Genomic DNA, 16495 nt, shown 5'->3' with positions numbered 1-16495 from the left:
GCAAAACATAGCCATGTAAATCCAGGTCAATAGGTAAATCTTCTAGATGTCTCAGATTATCAAGGTGGGAACTTACTTCAGTGAGCTGAATTATAGAGATATGTTTTCTTTATTATTAATGGTACATGTGTCCAAACATGCCCCTCCCCCATCACCTTCCCCCACTCCCCAACCCAAGGAAAATTTCATCTCAAGTCCCGATCTGCTCCTATCACAACAATGCGTGATCTCTGAAAGCAGCTGGAAGGTCACAATAATGTGCCCAGAGTTCTAGTATTCCAATTGGGAATGCTGAGCAGAAGAATTCTTAGAGATATGGCCAATTTTTAGAAAGGTGGAAATGTTGGAAATTTCTCCAAATCGTACAGAAGAGCATTTTTTTTTACAAAAAAGGACTTCCCACACAAGTTTCACTTTTAAAAGTCTAATGTATACAGAACCTTCTTTACAGTGTTTTTTCCTTTTTAAAAAATGTTTTTATGTACATTTTTTAAAAAAAAATGTTCGTCTCCTTGTGGACAGATTTCTCCAGGCTTTGAGGACTGTCTGGGTACAAGTTTCGTTTTTCCCCTTTTCCTTTCAATGTGACTGTCCAGTGGTGCTTTCTGTTGAACAGGGTTCCGTACCCTCTTCATTACTACTGTCCACATCATGTTCCATGGCTGAATACTGTACAGACTCTTCATCGGCGATTCGCTGGCTGGTAAAGTTTGTGATGTCCAAGAGGCCACTGGGTTCGACCACTACATTTGAGCTGGATTGGCTGGGTATGGAATACTGAGGTATAGACTAGGAAAGAAAGAAAATAATCACAGAAATTACAACCTGGAAGGTGCCCATTTGACCCATTCTATCTGTGCAGGTGCTAGCTCTTCAATGGAGTTATCAGAGTTATCCTATTTTCTTGTATTTTTTAAATTATTGAATTCTCTTGCAAATAATGTTACACAAAATAGCCACATGCTCTAATAACCCAGTGCAGAAAAATATTCTAATAACTCTCCCCCTTTCATTCTTCTAGACTTAAATCAAAATCCATAAAGGAAAGAATTTATATAACATCTTTCTTGGCCTCAAGGCATACCAAAATATTTTACAGCCAATCTTGGTTATTTTGAAATTAGTCACTGCTGAAATGTGGGGAAATGCACCAGCCAATCTGGCAACAGCAAGGTCCCATAAACAGTAACGAATGCATAACCAGATAATCTGCTTCTTCAGTGATGTTAAGGGGTAACTATTAGTCAGGAAATCAGGGAGAACTCTCCTGTTCTTCAAATAGTGGCTGTGGGGCTTTTTGCATCCAGCTGAGAGGGCAGATAGAGGTTCAGTTTAATGTCTTATCTGAAAGACGGCAATCTCAGAAACTGCATTGAGGTGTCAATCTGGATTAATTGCCAAAGTTTCTGGAGTGGGGTTTAAACCCAAGACCTTCTGACTCAAGAGTAATTGATTTATAAACCAGTGAAAACGACTTTCCATTGCCTACTCTTCCAAATTTTGTGGCTTTCAAAGCCTCTATTAGATTTTCCCCCTTTAACTTCTTTGTTCCAAAAGGTTCCAGTTGTTCAAATGACTCCTCATAACTATAATCTCATTTCTAGTATCATTCTGTTGAACATGTGAAGTACCTAGTGCACATCCTCTAACTATAACAAATGTATGAAACCATATATATATATATTTATATATATATATATATATATAAAATGGAGTTGTATAGCATTGACATAATGTATATAATAATCATTTTCCCCAATACACCATCCCTTCTGATCTCTGGAAAGCTCCAACATAATCTATGAAAGTCACTAATTACGATGTGAAACTTTAAAAAAAAATGTCAAAAAGTATTGCGTATTAAAAATGAAACCACCCTATGAAGGACAAGGCTCATAGGTTAGAAATAAAAGTTTAGAAAGAAAATAACAGAAAAGAAGGTAAATCTTGAGTTGGTTGCATGAGACCAAGCTTGGGTTTCAAATTGAATGAAAAGGGAGAGGAAAGCTGTTTCCAATTTTCAGATCTGCAGAAATGACCAGTTCAAGCACTTCCTGATGAAAGATCATCAATCTGAAATTATAATCTATTTCTCTCACCTCAGATGCTGACTGACCTGATGTGAATTTTCAGCATTTTCTGTTTTTATTTCAGTCTGATTCAATTATGTAAAGTTTTTAATTCAATTCCCTACTCAAGCTATGTTAGCGATTCCCTTTGCCTTATTAGTTTAACTCACATCTTGTAGACTGATGGGGTGTGTCTTCTCTTACTAATTAATTCGTTGCACAGATTATTTGATTGCTAAATTAGCCATATAACTATGCTCTGTGACAGAATGCACGCACTTCAAACCCATACACCAGTTCTAGTAGTTTTCTATGTTCACGTCCACTTCCCAAACACAGCTAAAGTAACACCTGCGAATTTACTGATTTTAGATTGTAGGCAAAACAAATTAACTTTTCCTCAGAAATTTATAAAAGTCAATTCCCTAACAAAGACAATTAATTGTTGCAAGAGTTCTGTTATGGAGAACTATGAATTAAAGATAAATAAAATGGTCACCCTCTGATCTCCAACAAAAGGTAAAATTTGCAAACTTGGCTTCTAAGTTATCAACTCATACACGCATGCTAAAACAAGCACTAACGTTACTTAAAAATCCCCTCTGGTGTAAATGTTTCATTGCTGCATTAACCCTATATTAGTAAACCTAGTTTTCCCTCATTCTCCTTTTATCGTGACCTATTTTTACCTTTAGCTAATCTTTTTTGCTAATGCCAAATATCCTTTTCTTAATTTTTACATAAATGTGAATTTAGACTGTTGCATTTACCAATTTTCATTGCTGGCTCTCTCTTCCTGATTTTCCCCATTCCTATTGCTCCAGAAGTCAGTAACTACAGCTAAGTGCAGTCCCATGGTTATCGTTTGAAAGCCAACGTCGGCCTTAAATCATAAATCAGCCTCGAAGGTGAGCACCAGCAGTCTATTCAACCAATAGGTGCATCACAACCAAGTTCAATCCTGTCCTCAACTGGCATTCTTGCATGCGCATTTCCAGTGGGAGTTGCTGGATAGCAATCAGGAGCAGAAGACTGGCAGATTTCCCCCTCCATAACAGTCAACTGAGGCTAATTGTAATAGCTAAGTGACCGCCAGAGGCAAGATCAGCTAAGTTTGGACAGACCAAGCATCAAACTTGGGACCTACGTGCCTTGTATGGCTCAGCTGCTCACAGACTAAGTGGGTTTATTAACCTGGGTTGGAAGGCAAGGATTGGGGTGCAGGGGACCATTGCCACTCTCCTCCTATTCACTAAATAAATACATTTTGGGCTTTTTGTTAACCTGCTTTATCCTGGTTATCGAATGTCCATTTTAGGAGTGGCAGCGCTACCTACAAATACTGCATTTTCATTGACAGAGATTCATTTTCTCAGCTAGACTTTGGAAGACAGATGTAGGTGCATAACAGATTGGGAAATATCAAATGTTGGCACCTTTTAGTGTAAATTTGGAAGCGACACCAAGGACTGGCTAACCCATCAGTAGCCCCGCAGAGTTTGGCAACCAGATGAGTAAACTCATCTACACATCAACACTAGGAAATGTTTTTCTTGTTGTTATTTTACTTTAAAAAGTTTAAGTTAAAGTGTTACTCATCAATATCCTTGTATGCAGTAACATATTTTCAATGAAGCCAGGCGTCATAATGATTTAGAACTTATTTTTAAATTTGTAAGAGAATTTTGTCAGATGCAGATTACAGAAAAACATAACTGTGTGCATCTGTAACCCAAGCTCGGTGTTCAACAAAAAAGTACGAGCCACTTACAACTGCATCAGGAATGAAATTTCACCCTGGCATTGTTTTAGAAAAAATGTGGTTTAATCTGTCTTGGGATCATTTCTTTTTTTGGTGCTTGTTGACACGTGACAGGACAGAATGCCTGTGTTGCACGCACTTCCAGGCTGCGTCAAGATTTTAAACAGATACGCATGCTTACCTGAATAAGAATATCTGCAGATATTTCATCGGACTTCTCTTGTGTTACATTCTGAATTTGAAGAAAATGGCTTTGAACAGCCTTTCCAGATCCCTCAGCCTCCCTAGGTGGAAGGGTCTTCTCTGGGGGCTGTTTGTTTTGCTGTTCTTTTAGCACAGGGGTCACAGCTGGTTTCTGCAACTTATTTGAAGGGCCTGACTGCAGTGAGCTTACTTTCTGTGCAGTGGGCTTCCTCTCTTTGCTAGTGTCTACACTGGAGGCTTCCGCATTCATTTCGATCTGGGCCTCCATCATGGAAATCTTTAAAATGTCTGTTTCCATTGACTTTTTGGAAGATTGCACCGTGTAATAGTTTGTTGCCATTACTGAACTCTCTGAGCTGCCACTGGCCGTTTTCGTGATGGTAGTGGCTTGGTAATTTCCAAAGGTTATTTTGGTGACCGTTGTTCCTGGCGTTATGATGGGTGGCTGTGCCTGCAAACGTCAACAGAAGCCCTACAGTAACCATTAAACGACAACGGGAGAACAGAGCAGAACAGTCTGGGATGGTTTTAAGTTATTCTGAATCAGACCAGTTCTGATGAAGGATCTACAACTAAAACATTTTTTCCAGCTCTTCTTCAATTGAGTTGCTGCGCATTTCCAGAATTTTCTGTTTTTATTTCAGTTTCCAGCATTTGAAGTTTTTTTTTGCTCTATCTCTCTGAATCAGTCAAGAACTGGAATGTCACAGTAGGCTAATCTAGGGGCTGAGCCCTCCGTCACCTGCAGCCCCCCCTCGCCAATCCCATCAAACTCAGTCTTCCACCCATGAATCAGTTCTAAGTAAACTGCCCAGTGTCAAACGGAGTCATACAGACCAGGAAATTTCCAGGTTTGATTCCTGTCTGTACTGAGCGACTGGATCATTGGACAGGGCAGTGATAGGGATTCTAAAATTGGCCATGGTACTCTGGGATAGTGCTGGAGGTGAATCATAAATGCCATCCATTCCTGATTGCTATTCAGTGACCACTCCTGAAAATTGCTTGTGCGCAGATAGTCAGTGAACGCAGGATTAGGCTTGGCAGTGATGCTGTCCACAGTGAAATAGCCTCCCAACACTCCATCTAAGCTCACACCTGAAGATTGGCCAATTGCACAAGATATGAGAGGGCAGCCAGAATCCATGATCAGCATGGAGGGAGGGAAAAGCAAACTAGCTACGCAAGAAAATGAGAATATTCACAGTACTTATGAAATAAAATATTAAATTTGTAATACTTACAACTTAGACTGGCTAAAAAGGAAACATTACCTCCTTTTAAAAAATATTTAAATTTGACCTGCTTCATCAACAAGTCCATTCCTTTTTCTTATTTCTTCATGGGTAGTGGGCATCACTGGCTAGGCCAGCATTGTTCAGAGGGCATTTCAGAGTCAGCCACGTTGTAAGTAGGCCAGACTAGGTAAGGATGGCAGATTTCCTTCCCTAAAGGGCATTAATTAGTGAACCAGGTGGGTTTTTATAACAATCGGCATATGACAAATGGTCATCAGGCTTTTAATTCCATATTTTTATTGAATTCAAATTTCACCATCTGCCATGGTGAGATTCAAACCCTGGTCCCAAGATCATCTCTGGAATACTACTAGTCAGTGACAATACCACTATGCCACCACCGCTTGTGCACAATGCTGCAAAGAGGCTACAAACTAACAAGATGCAAGTCTTGCCTGCCTGATCACTGCAAAATGAATTCAGTCTCAATTCAGTTCCTGGTGAGCATCACCCACTGCACCAAACTGCTCTTATTTTGATACTACATTGGCAATCCGAGTCGTTGAGGCCACACAATGTCTGATCCAGGAAATAGGAAACTCTCACTATAATATGGGACACCTTTCTGAGTTTTTGGTTGAGATAGAAAAACAAGGCATACTAGAATCCAGAGGTAAAAGGCCAGTTTCCAAACCAATGACCCACAAGAACTTGCTGGCTAAGGGGAAAGTCAGTGGAGGCAATGGCTTAGTGGTAGTGTCACTGGATTAGTAATCCACAGGTTTAGGCTAATGATCTGGGGGCTTGGGTTCAAATCCCATTGTGGCAGCTGGTGGAATTTAAATTCAATTAATAAGTACGGAATATAAAAAAAAGCTAGTCGCAGTAATGGTGATCATGCCAACCATCATTGATTGTTGTAAAAACCCATCTGGGTCACTAAAGCCCTTTAGGGAAGGAAATCGGCCATCCTTACCCAGTGTGGTTGACTCTCAACTGCCCTCTGAAATGGCCTAGCAAGCCACTCAGTTCACAGGAAATTAGGGATGGGCAACAAATGCTGGCTTTGCCAGCAACGCTTACATCCCATGAAAGGGTGAAGGAAAAAAAAAAGCAGGCATCACATTGTAGTTAGAGTACAGAAACAGGCCATTCAGCTCAATGGTCTGTGCCACTGTCTCCACATGAGCCTCCTCACACTAACGAGTAGGTTAGACAAAGGAGAGCCAATGGATGTTATCTACTTGGACTTCCAGAAGGCCTTTGACAAGGCTGCTCAGTAAGGTAAGAGCCCATGGTGTTAGAGGCAAGGTACGAGCATGGATAGAAGATTGGCTGTCTGGCAGGAGGCAGAGAGTGAGGATAAGGGGGTCCTTCTCAGGATGGCGGCCGGTGACTAGTGGAGTTCCGCAGGCGTCAGTGTTGGGACCACAACTTTTCACTTTATACATTAATGATCTAGATGAAGGAACTGAGGGCATCCTGGCTAAGTTTGCAGATGATACAAATATAGGTGGAGGGACAGGTAGTATTGAGGAGGCAGGGAGGCTGCAGAAGGATTTGGACAGGTTAGGAGAATGGACAGAGAAGTGGCAGATGGAATACAATGTGGGGAAGTGTGAGGTCATGCACTTTGGTAGGAAGAGTAGAGGCATAGACTATTTTCTAAATGGGGAGAAAATTCAGAAATCTGGAGTGCAAAGGGACTTGGGAGTCCTAGTCCAGGATTCTCTTAATGTTAACTTGCAGGTTGAATCGGTAGCTAGGAAGGCAAATGCAATGTTGGCATTTATTTCGAGAGGACTAGAATATAAAAGCAGGGACGTGCTGCTGAAGCTTTATAAGTCTCTGGTCAGACCACATTTAGTATATTGTGAGTAATTTTGGGCCCTGCATCTCAGGAAGGATGTGCTGGCCCTGGAGAGGGTCCAGAGGTTGTTCACGAGAATGATCCCAGGAATGAAAGGCTTAACATATGAGGAACGTTTGAGGACTCTGGGTCTATACTCGATGAAGTTTAGAAGGATGAGGGGGGATCTGATTGAAACTTACAGAATACTGAAAGGCCTGGATAGAGTGGACGTGGGGAAGACGTTTCCATTAGTAGGAGAGACTAGAACCCGAGGGCACAGCCTCAGAGTAAAGGGAAGACCTTTTAGAACAGAGATGAGGAGAAACTTCTTTAGCCAGAGAGTGGTGAATCTATGGAATCCATTGCCGCAGAAGGCTGTGGAGGCCAGGTCATTGAGTGTATTTAAGACCGAGATAGGTTCTTGACTGGTAAGGGGGTCAAAGGTTACGGGGAGAAGGCGGGAGAATAGGGTTGAGAAACTTATCAGCCATGATTGAATGGCAGAGCAGACTTGATGGGCCGAATGGCCTAATTTCTGCTCCTATGTCTTATGGTCTTACCAAATTTCAACTAATCTCATCAGCACATCCTTCCACTCCTTTCTCTCTCATGTACTTATCCAGCTTCTCCTTAAATACATCAATGCCATTCACCTCAACTAAGCTGTGAGGAACTCTAGATGAGAAAATTCAATATTCTATATATCACGCTAGCCTTCCAAAGTGCTATGCTTCTTTATTTAAAGATGGTACTTTTGCTTCGACTCAAAGTTATCACACTTGGGAGGGTAATACTATTTCAAGTGAGCAGGCTCACTTCATCTACTGTTGACACCACAGTCTTAGCAAAGCAGGTCCTGCAATTCTCATGCTGCAACTGAAATTAATAAACATTCCAGTGTTTTTTTATACTGGAGAGAGGGAAGAAATACTGAGCTAATTAATGCAACATGCAGAGACCAAGTGTATTTATCATCTACATTCCTTCTGTGCAAAAATAGTGACAATTTTTTAGAATTAGAATGATGTTGGCAAACAGCAGATCCAGGAAAATCTTCTTCAAGATACAATGTCACAGGAGATCATCACAAGGAAGGACAGGTATTAAGGAATATGAAGAAAAAGTCAAGAAATTTGGAGTAAAAAGGTAAGACTCATCTACAGCTAACAAAATGGCAGAGCAGACTCACTGTCGTACAAATTGTTCCGAGAAGACCAAAATATTCATATTACGTTTAGTAGAAAGTACTGAGTATAAATTAATTGTGGCAACTTCTAGCAATCTCTAATCTAATCTCCTAAAATCATTCTAATTTTTACAGTGCATCCCTACTGATTTCATCTGCTAAATCATTCTTACCAGGAATAATGAGGCATGTTTAATGTATAAAATGAAGAATTATAATTAGTAATTAAACTTATACAAGTCCAATCCCTGTTTCGAAGAAAGTCAGCAGTTTTCAATAGGACAGTAGCAAGTTTCCTACTTTGGGCCTCATACTCCTGGTTTCGAGTGGGGAGGAGGAAAGGGGCACAAATAGTTTAAAACACACACAAGTACACACCAAGAACATCATGGTAATCAAGTCCAGATCACTTCCGAAAATTCCAGTGAGTACATCACAAACCCTCAGTATTAATGTTGCCAACCAATTTCGTGCAACATGCAGACTATTACTCACTCTGATCCTGCTATCTTTAGATCACAGTAATGAGCAACAACCTGTTGAAACTGCTGACAGGTATTATATGCTCCCAGCTATTATGCAATGGTGTTACCTGGCCAGGAAGAGGTTGTTCTAACGAGACAGACTGTTGTTTTACAGTTAGCTGGGTCTTATCCGGCTGATGCTGCAGATGTGTAGGGGGCTGTAGCTGTGGCTTCTGTTGTGCTTGGTGCAGCAGTTTAGGAAGTTGCTGTGGCTGCTGTGCTTTCACTGCGATCACCTGCAGCATGGTTTGTTGTGTCTGGGTCGTTGCTGCAGACACTTGCTGCAGTGTTGGGGATTTGGTCTGTGTCACCTCCTGAGGTTGTTGCAGTTGTTTCTGTTGCTGATGGGATGGCTGCATCGAGGTGTTGGACCTGTAGAAGAGGCCCGTTTGTGGGTCCAATGTGTCCCCTTCCTCTATTTCACTTTCTTCCGCCTCAGAGTCGTCTTGCTTGGCTATAGTACCTTGACCAGCAACTGCTTGTAATTTTATCGGGATCTGGATGCAGATTTTAGGAATAAAGTAACCAACAGAAAATGAATGCGAGACATATTTGAACTCATCAGTTTAAAGTTTTCCACTCTTTTGAGGTAGGGCAAAGAGAAACACAAACTACGTTATGTTGCTCAAAATTTTTAGTGCAATAGTAAAAATGATCAACTGTATTGAAATCCCTGTGCCAGAAGTGTGGGTTCAAGTCCCAATCCAGGATTTAAGCACATGATCTAGACCGGCCCCCACCAGTGCAGTACTGAGGGATTGTTGAAGGTGCACTACATCCTTCCAATGAGACATTAAAACAAAGCCATGTCGACCTGCTCCAAAGGGTAGGGTTGATCTTAAAGATCCCATAGCACTACTTAAAGAGCGGAGTTTGGCTAGCTTTATGCAAATACACATTCCTCGGTCAACACAACCATCAAAAATATGTTGTCATTTGTGAGAAATCATGCACAAAATGGGCTCAGTATTTGCCACATGACAAGTTACTACACTTCAAAGAAATTCTTTGCATGTGAAGCACTGAAATTTCTGGGACATAATAAAGCACCAACTCATCTTGTAAACATAAAGTTATGGTTGGTTTGCATATTTTTAAACGAGAAATTTGCTTTGACCCTTTTGTACTCTGAATTGCTTAACTTAAATCAATCATGCCTCAAAATGATTTTTTTCAATTCCATCTTTGCATCACTGCTAAGTACGTGGCCAATAAGCGTAATTGAAATTGGCAATTTTAAGTTCCCTAAAGTTTGTTCATGGGATGTTGTATTGGCTACATGTACAAAAATCTGAGCTATGGTCAATGTTTTTTAAGTAAACTAACTTAACAGAAACACACTATTTCACGTGTTCTCAATTTTCAGATGATTTGTTGACAAAGTAGCATTTATTACACATCTCCATAGTGGGCTTTCTTGCTGATTTTTACAACTGCATGGTTTATGCTAGTCCACTGCAGAGGATACCATGGTGCAATCGAATAGCACCAATCTGGAGTCACCTGTAGGCTAGGCAGGGTCAGGAGGTATGGCAGGTTCCCTTCACTGAATGACATTAGTGAACCAACTGGGCTCCAGCAGTTTTCACGGTTCTTTTCCCTGCTCAAGTCCACAAATTCAATTTCGCAATTTACCATGGTAGAATTGGAACCCAATCAGAATGACCAGAGCACATGGGGAAACGGGGATGGTGGTCTGTGCCTGTGATTTTCCTCCATGAAATTCCAGACCTCGCCTTCACTGGACGAAGACCAGGTTCTGCCCCAGAGGAGACACAAAGCTCCTTGATTTTGGTTGGCCCTCATGTGATGAGCTACTGTGTAACATTGCCAGGCACCTGGGGAAGGTAAATATGCAGTAAAACTATAGAAAGGGAAACATGGGGGGGGGCTGTTAGGGGCGGAGGGGGGGGCGGTTGGAGGAGGAAATATAAGCAAAACAGGAGAACTTGAGGTAAACAAGACAACAGCAGAATGGAGTTCTCACAAAGTTGAAAGCTTAGATTTTCATTGTAATTTATTAATTTCAAAACATCACGCTATTAAAAACAGGTTAATTGGTTATTGTTTAAATGCTGTTTGTGGGATCTTGATGTGTGTAAAATAGCTGTCGCATCAAGTTTTATTTATGTTTGAGACACACAGTTGGCACTATACAAATCAAACACTTCTTTATTCCAGTTACACTGTAAGCAAACTTTGGACACTTGGTTAACTTTTCATTTATGTTCAGACCTGCATTGCCAAAAATGACACACACAGTAAAATAACTGTATTCCCAACATTCTAACCTGTATATAACAAGCATAAAATGGGGCAAATATGCACTGTCATTAGGCAGTGCAGTCTCCTGCACAACCCTCCCCAACTGCTAGTAAGGCTAACTACCCAGACAAGGGGAAAAACCTGTGACCAATTTCAGGAAAAACCCAGGGAAATTCTCCTCAACTCTCTAAAGCCTTGTTTAAGCAAGCTCAAGAAGTGTGGAAAGTCAAATCAATTGACTGATGAAGCAAATGGCTCAATTTTCTTGTAGAAGGTTAAGTTTTTCTGAATGACTTATAATGGTACTGGCAAGTCTGGGCAGGTGCTTTGAATCTATTAACTCAACCTGGCCTTGGTCAACGCACTGAGAGATTCTGCAGTGTGAATGTAGTTCTGACGAATATACTAAAACGCAAAACAGTCTGACAAACCAAAATCACATCTCAAAGGGATTGCTCTCCTCGTATCAGTAACCATACTACTACCACTTCATCAATTCTAACCCCTTCTTACTGAGGTAAAGTACCAAAAGTACTGTACCAGATTCCCTCTGATACCTCACCCAGTGATCAATTATTTCTAACTGAGGCTCAATGCTTTAGATAGCTTTTTGATCCTGGGGTCACACCCAAACATGCCCTCACCTCACATCCACCTGCACAAGGCCAAAAAATTTGCTGACTAGCAATCAGGAGTGAAAAGTCTAGCTGATTTTCCTCTCTCTAAGAGGAGCAATTGTAGCAATCCAATGCCTTATGATTTTAAAGCCAGCAGCTCCTAAGTGCTAATTGCAAGGGAAGCTATGAAGAGATCATTGGAGCAGAGTGCACAATGTCCTGAACACTAACCTCTCCAGCTGGAGTGGCCAGGCTTGGATAAGGGGATATTTTTGGCCGACTCCTTCAAGCCTATGGCAGGTCCAATGACTGGAGCTGTAACCGGGAGAGCTGTGAGCCAACAGTGCAGCTGAGCAGCAGTTCTGGTACCAATTGATCAGTTCTGCTCCTGCAGCAAGAGCAACGGCAAGGAGTGCTGCTTGGAGAAGGGGGATGCAGGGAACGGTAAGAGCCAATACTTCCAAAATTCAGAACAGCAAGCCCTAGTGCAATTGTGGTACTCTATTATCTACCAGCCTTTCCACCCTAAGCAGCAAAGGGTGCCCTCTATTACAGCTAAAAAAAATCCCTATTTGTAATTTTCTAACTAATCCTGCTGGCAGCACTACTTGTACAAAGATTGTGCTAAGTAATTACCTGCTGTAGAATGTGTGTGACTGCAATCGCTGAGGATACTGGAACTGATTTCATCACCGCAGGAGGCTGTGCTGTCTGCTGCTGTTGACCACTTGGTAAAAGCGATGTCAGTGCTACTTCGCCAGAACCAACACTTGAACTGGACACTGTTGGTTTGATACTTTTCCCTACATTGAAAAGGAAGCCCAGTCATTAATAAAAATATGTACAAGAGGGGAATAATAAAATTGTGAAAGACAAAAACTGCATGAGTCGCAAATGCAAATGAAGCTCGGAGCAAATACAAAAACAAAAAGTGTAACACTTTCCCTTCCTGCCATCCTCCCCGCTTTTTGAGCTGTGGAGACCACCACCCTCCCTACCCTTAGCAACACGACACTGATGATGGACTGAACTTCCAAATGAGGCAGGCACCAGAAGAGCTTCCAGCTTACTTCTACTTTATTATATAATAGAGCTGACAAAAATAATGCAACTTCTGAGAAGCTAACAGGGCAATGTGCACGTTGTCGTTACTGGCACGATTCCCAACATCAGTGCCATTCGCCACCATATGTACACTTTCGGCCTCTCCCTCCAGCAGCACTGACTCTCCCTATCTCAAAGCTGTCCTTACCCCAAGCTCCTTTTATTCTTCATCTCATCCAACGCCTGAACAAGAAACTTTTTCTCTTCCTTTCAGGCGTTAAGGAACACAAGCTCCAACAACTTATTAATACCAACGCCTATCCAGGACCCTCCACCCCTTCCTGTCCCTCTGACCCCATCCCTTCTTCTAATCACAGCCCTTGTCATGTAGTCACTATAGCCTCTGACCTTCCCCTCTCTGATGCTAAATGTTCTGTACTCAGCAAAGGACTCAGTTTCATCCCCTTACGCCCTCACTTCAATGAATTTTGGGCTCAGCATGAAGCTGAACTCTTCTTCCGTCGCCTTCATCTCCATGCTCATTCCTTTGGGCAGGAGTCCTCCCCTTGCATTCAACGGATCCTTTCACCCGCTTCCAGTATTCTCCCTCTACCTGGGCCCCTCCCTCTGATCTCTTACCTGCTCTTAATGTTTTCATTGAGAACTGTCAGCGTGACATTGGCCATCTTAATTTCTCTGCTCCTCTCACCCACTCCATCCAGTCTCCTTCTGAACTTGCTGTACTCTGTTCACTTGGATCCAACTCTGACTGTGTTATCAAACCTGCTGACAAGGGTGGTGCTGTTGTTGTCTGGCGTACTGACCTCTATCTCTCAGAGGCTGAGTGCCAACTCTCAGATAATTCTTCCTACCTCCCCATGGACCATGACCCCACCACCAAACATCAAGCCATTGCTTCCAGGACTGTCACTGACCTCATCTCCTCTGAGATCTTCCTTCCAGAGTTTCCAACCTCAGTCTCCTAACCCTGGACAGCCCCTCCTTCCTAAAATCCACAAACAGGACTGGCCCGGTAGGCTTATCATGTCAGCCTGTTCCTGCCCTACGGAACTCAATCTTTTCCTAGCCTGACTCCATTCTCTTTCCCCTTGTCCAGTCTCTTCCCACCTAGTCGCGACTCCTGTGATGCCCTATGTCATATATACAATTTCCAGTTTCCTGACCCTAACCACCTCCCATTTCACCATGGACGTCCAATCCCTCTACACCTCCATCCCCCACTAGGATGGTCTGAGGGAACTCCGCTTCTTCCTTGGACAGAGGCCCGAACAATCCCCATCCACCACCTCTCTCCTCCGCCTGGCTGTACTTGTTTCCTCAATGAACAATTTCTCCTTTAACATATCTCACTTCCTCCAAATAAAAGGTGGGCCCCAGATATGCCTGTCTTTTTGAGGGTTGTGTGGAATATTCCTTGTTCCAGTCCTACCCAGGCCCCCTCCCACAACTCTTTTTTTCAGTATATCAATGACTGCATTGGTGCTGCTTCATGTTCTCATCTGGACCTGGAAAAACGTATTGATTTTGCTTCCAATTTCCACCCCTCTCTCACCTTCACATGGTCCATCTCTGACACTTGCTAAACCTTCCTTGACTTCTCTGTCTCCATTTCTGGTGATAGACTGTCTACCAATATTCATTACAAGCCCATCAACTCCCACAGCTACCTCAACTACAGCTCCTCACACCCTGCTTCCTATAAGGGCTCCATTCCATTCTCTCAATTCCTCCACCTCTGTCACATCTGTTCAACTGATGCCACCTTCCAAAATGACACTTCTGACATGTCTTCCTTTTTCCTTAACTGAGGGCTCCTCCACGCTGTGGTTGACAGGGCCCTCAACCGTGTCTCACACACTTCCCACACCATTGCCCTCACCCTTTCCCTCCCTCCCTCCCAGAACCATGCTAGGGTCCCCCTAGTCCTCACTTTTCACCCCACCAGCCTCTGCATTCAATGGATCCTCCTCTGCCATTTCCATGAACTCCAGCATGATGTCAGCACCAAACACATCTTTCCCTCACCACCCACGTCAGCATTCCACAGGGAAGGCTCCCTCCATGACATCCTGGTCCACTCCTCCAACACCCCCAACTTTCACCCCCTTCCCACCGCACTTTCCCATGCAATCGCAGAAGGTACAACGCGTGTCTTTACCACCTCACCATTCAAGGCCCCAAACACTCCTTTCAGATGAAGCAGTGCTTCACTTGCACCTCCTTCAATTTAGTCTACTGTATTCGCTGATCCCAACGTGGTCTCCTCTATACTGGAGAGACTAAATGCAGACTGGGTGACCGCTTTGCGGAACACCTTCACTAAGTCCACAAGCATGACCCAGACCTTCCTGTCACTTGCCATTTCAACACACCATCTTGCTCTCATGCCCACATGTCTGTCCTTGACCTGCTGCAATGTTCCAGTGAAGCCCAATGCAAACTTGAGGTACAGCACCTCATCTTCCGATTGGGCACCTTACAGACTTCCAGACTTAACACCAAGTTCAATAACTTCAGACCATGAACTTTCTCCTCTATCTTTACTCCTTTTTTTAATCCAATTGTTTGCTTTTGTTTTTTAATTTTACTTATTATTTTCATTTTTATTCATTTATTTGGTTTTTTTTTAATCCTTTTCCCCAACCTCCCACACGACCCCAACCCACAGGGCCTTCTGTCACCGGTTTCTATGTTGTACTTTCAGAGAGCAATGACTCTTGTTCTACTATTAACATGCTCTGCTCTTACCTTTATGCCACTATCAGCCCCTTCTTTAGTCCTCACCACTACCATTAACACTCCCTTTGATTTGTGTCCATAACATCTTTTGTCAATCTCCCCTTAGCTGCCACCTATCCCTGACCGTCTACCTTGCTCCACCTGCTCCATCACCTCTTAAACAGTATAAAATCCATCACTTTCTACTCCTCTTTAGCTCTGAGGAGGATTCATACAGGCTCAAAACGTTAACTCTGTTTCTCTCTCCACAGGTGCTGCCAGACCTGCTGAGTTTTTCCAGCATTTTCTGTTTTTGTTTCAGATTTCCAGTCTCCGCAGTATTTTGCTTTTATATCAGCACTTTGCGTTTCAAAACAGGCTTCAGAGAATAGTATTACCTGCTTCCTCATTTCATTGGTTGGTTTTGCAGACAAATACATTCTGCTGTTTCTGACTCAGGAAACTCTCTACCTCAATCTACACTTTAGGCTTCACAAATAATTTTTCACAAGGTAGGCTGCAGGAATTTAGTACTGAAATTATAGTCAATAGCACAGCATAGAGTGACTGCAGGCATTTGAAATCACCATCTGGTTTTGATGGTTGTTTGGTAGTACAGAACTTGAGTATTGCTGAAAAAAAGACACGTCTAAGCTTTTCGTCTTGCACTCATCCGGGCACTTGCAAGAATACCAACATAAGGGGAAAAGCAACAACTTATATTGTATGTAAAGAGTGCTGGTTGGTTGGCTAGTGGCGTTGCCAAGGAGAATGCACCACTGATGGTGACTGACAGTTAACAGCCAAGCATTATTTGTAACTTAAACCAGGCAGCTTGACCCTGATTGATCAGGGCATTGCCCTGAGGATTGAGTCTGTGAATGGCTGTCATTTAGTTTGTTTAGCTGAAACAGACGCAAAGAATAGGGCCCAGCGTATTAATATATGTAGCCTCCAGTACACGCAAATGTGCCACATTGCAAGCCCGACTGACA

General features: G+C 42.5%; 1 protein-coding gene across 14 annotated transcripts in view; it reads right to left on the bottom strand.

Annotated features, from left to right (window-relative positions):
• Positions 1-408: 408 nt before the first annotated feature.
• The window catches only part of emsy (EMSY transcriptional repressor, BRCA2 interacting), a 70166-nt gene continuing 54079 nt past the window's right edge, over positions 409-16495 (bottom strand). For 8 of the 14 annotated variants that reach the window (XM_078545022.1, XM_078545027.1, XM_078545023.1 and 5 more), the window contains 4 exons: positions 12354-12520; positions 8904-9332; positions 4013-4486; positions 409-789 (listed from right to left, as the gene is read on the bottom strand). In XM_078545022.1, the coding sequence (XP_078401148.1) occupies positions 580-789; positions 4013-4486; positions 8904-9332; positions 12354-12520 (1280 nt within the window). In that variant the 3' untranslated portion in view covers positions 409-579. The remainder of the gene's footprint in view (positions 790-4012; positions 4487-8903; positions 9333-12353; positions 12521-16495) is intronic. The other 6 variants (XM_078545030.1, XM_078545031.1, XM_078545033.1 and 3 more) reach the window with 2 other exon arrangements.

Source organism: Cetorhinus maximus, chromosome 7, assembly GCF_964194155.1.
Source record: "Cetorhinus maximus chromosome 7, sCetMax3.hap1.1, whole genome shotgun sequence".
Classification (NCBI taxonomy): domain Eukaryota; kingdom Metazoa; phylum Chordata; class Chondrichthyes; order Lamniformes; family Cetorhinidae; genus Cetorhinus; species Cetorhinus maximus.
The sequence above is the reverse complement of the archived record's forward strand: the minus strand, read 5'-3'. Positions and strand labels throughout refer to the sequence as shown.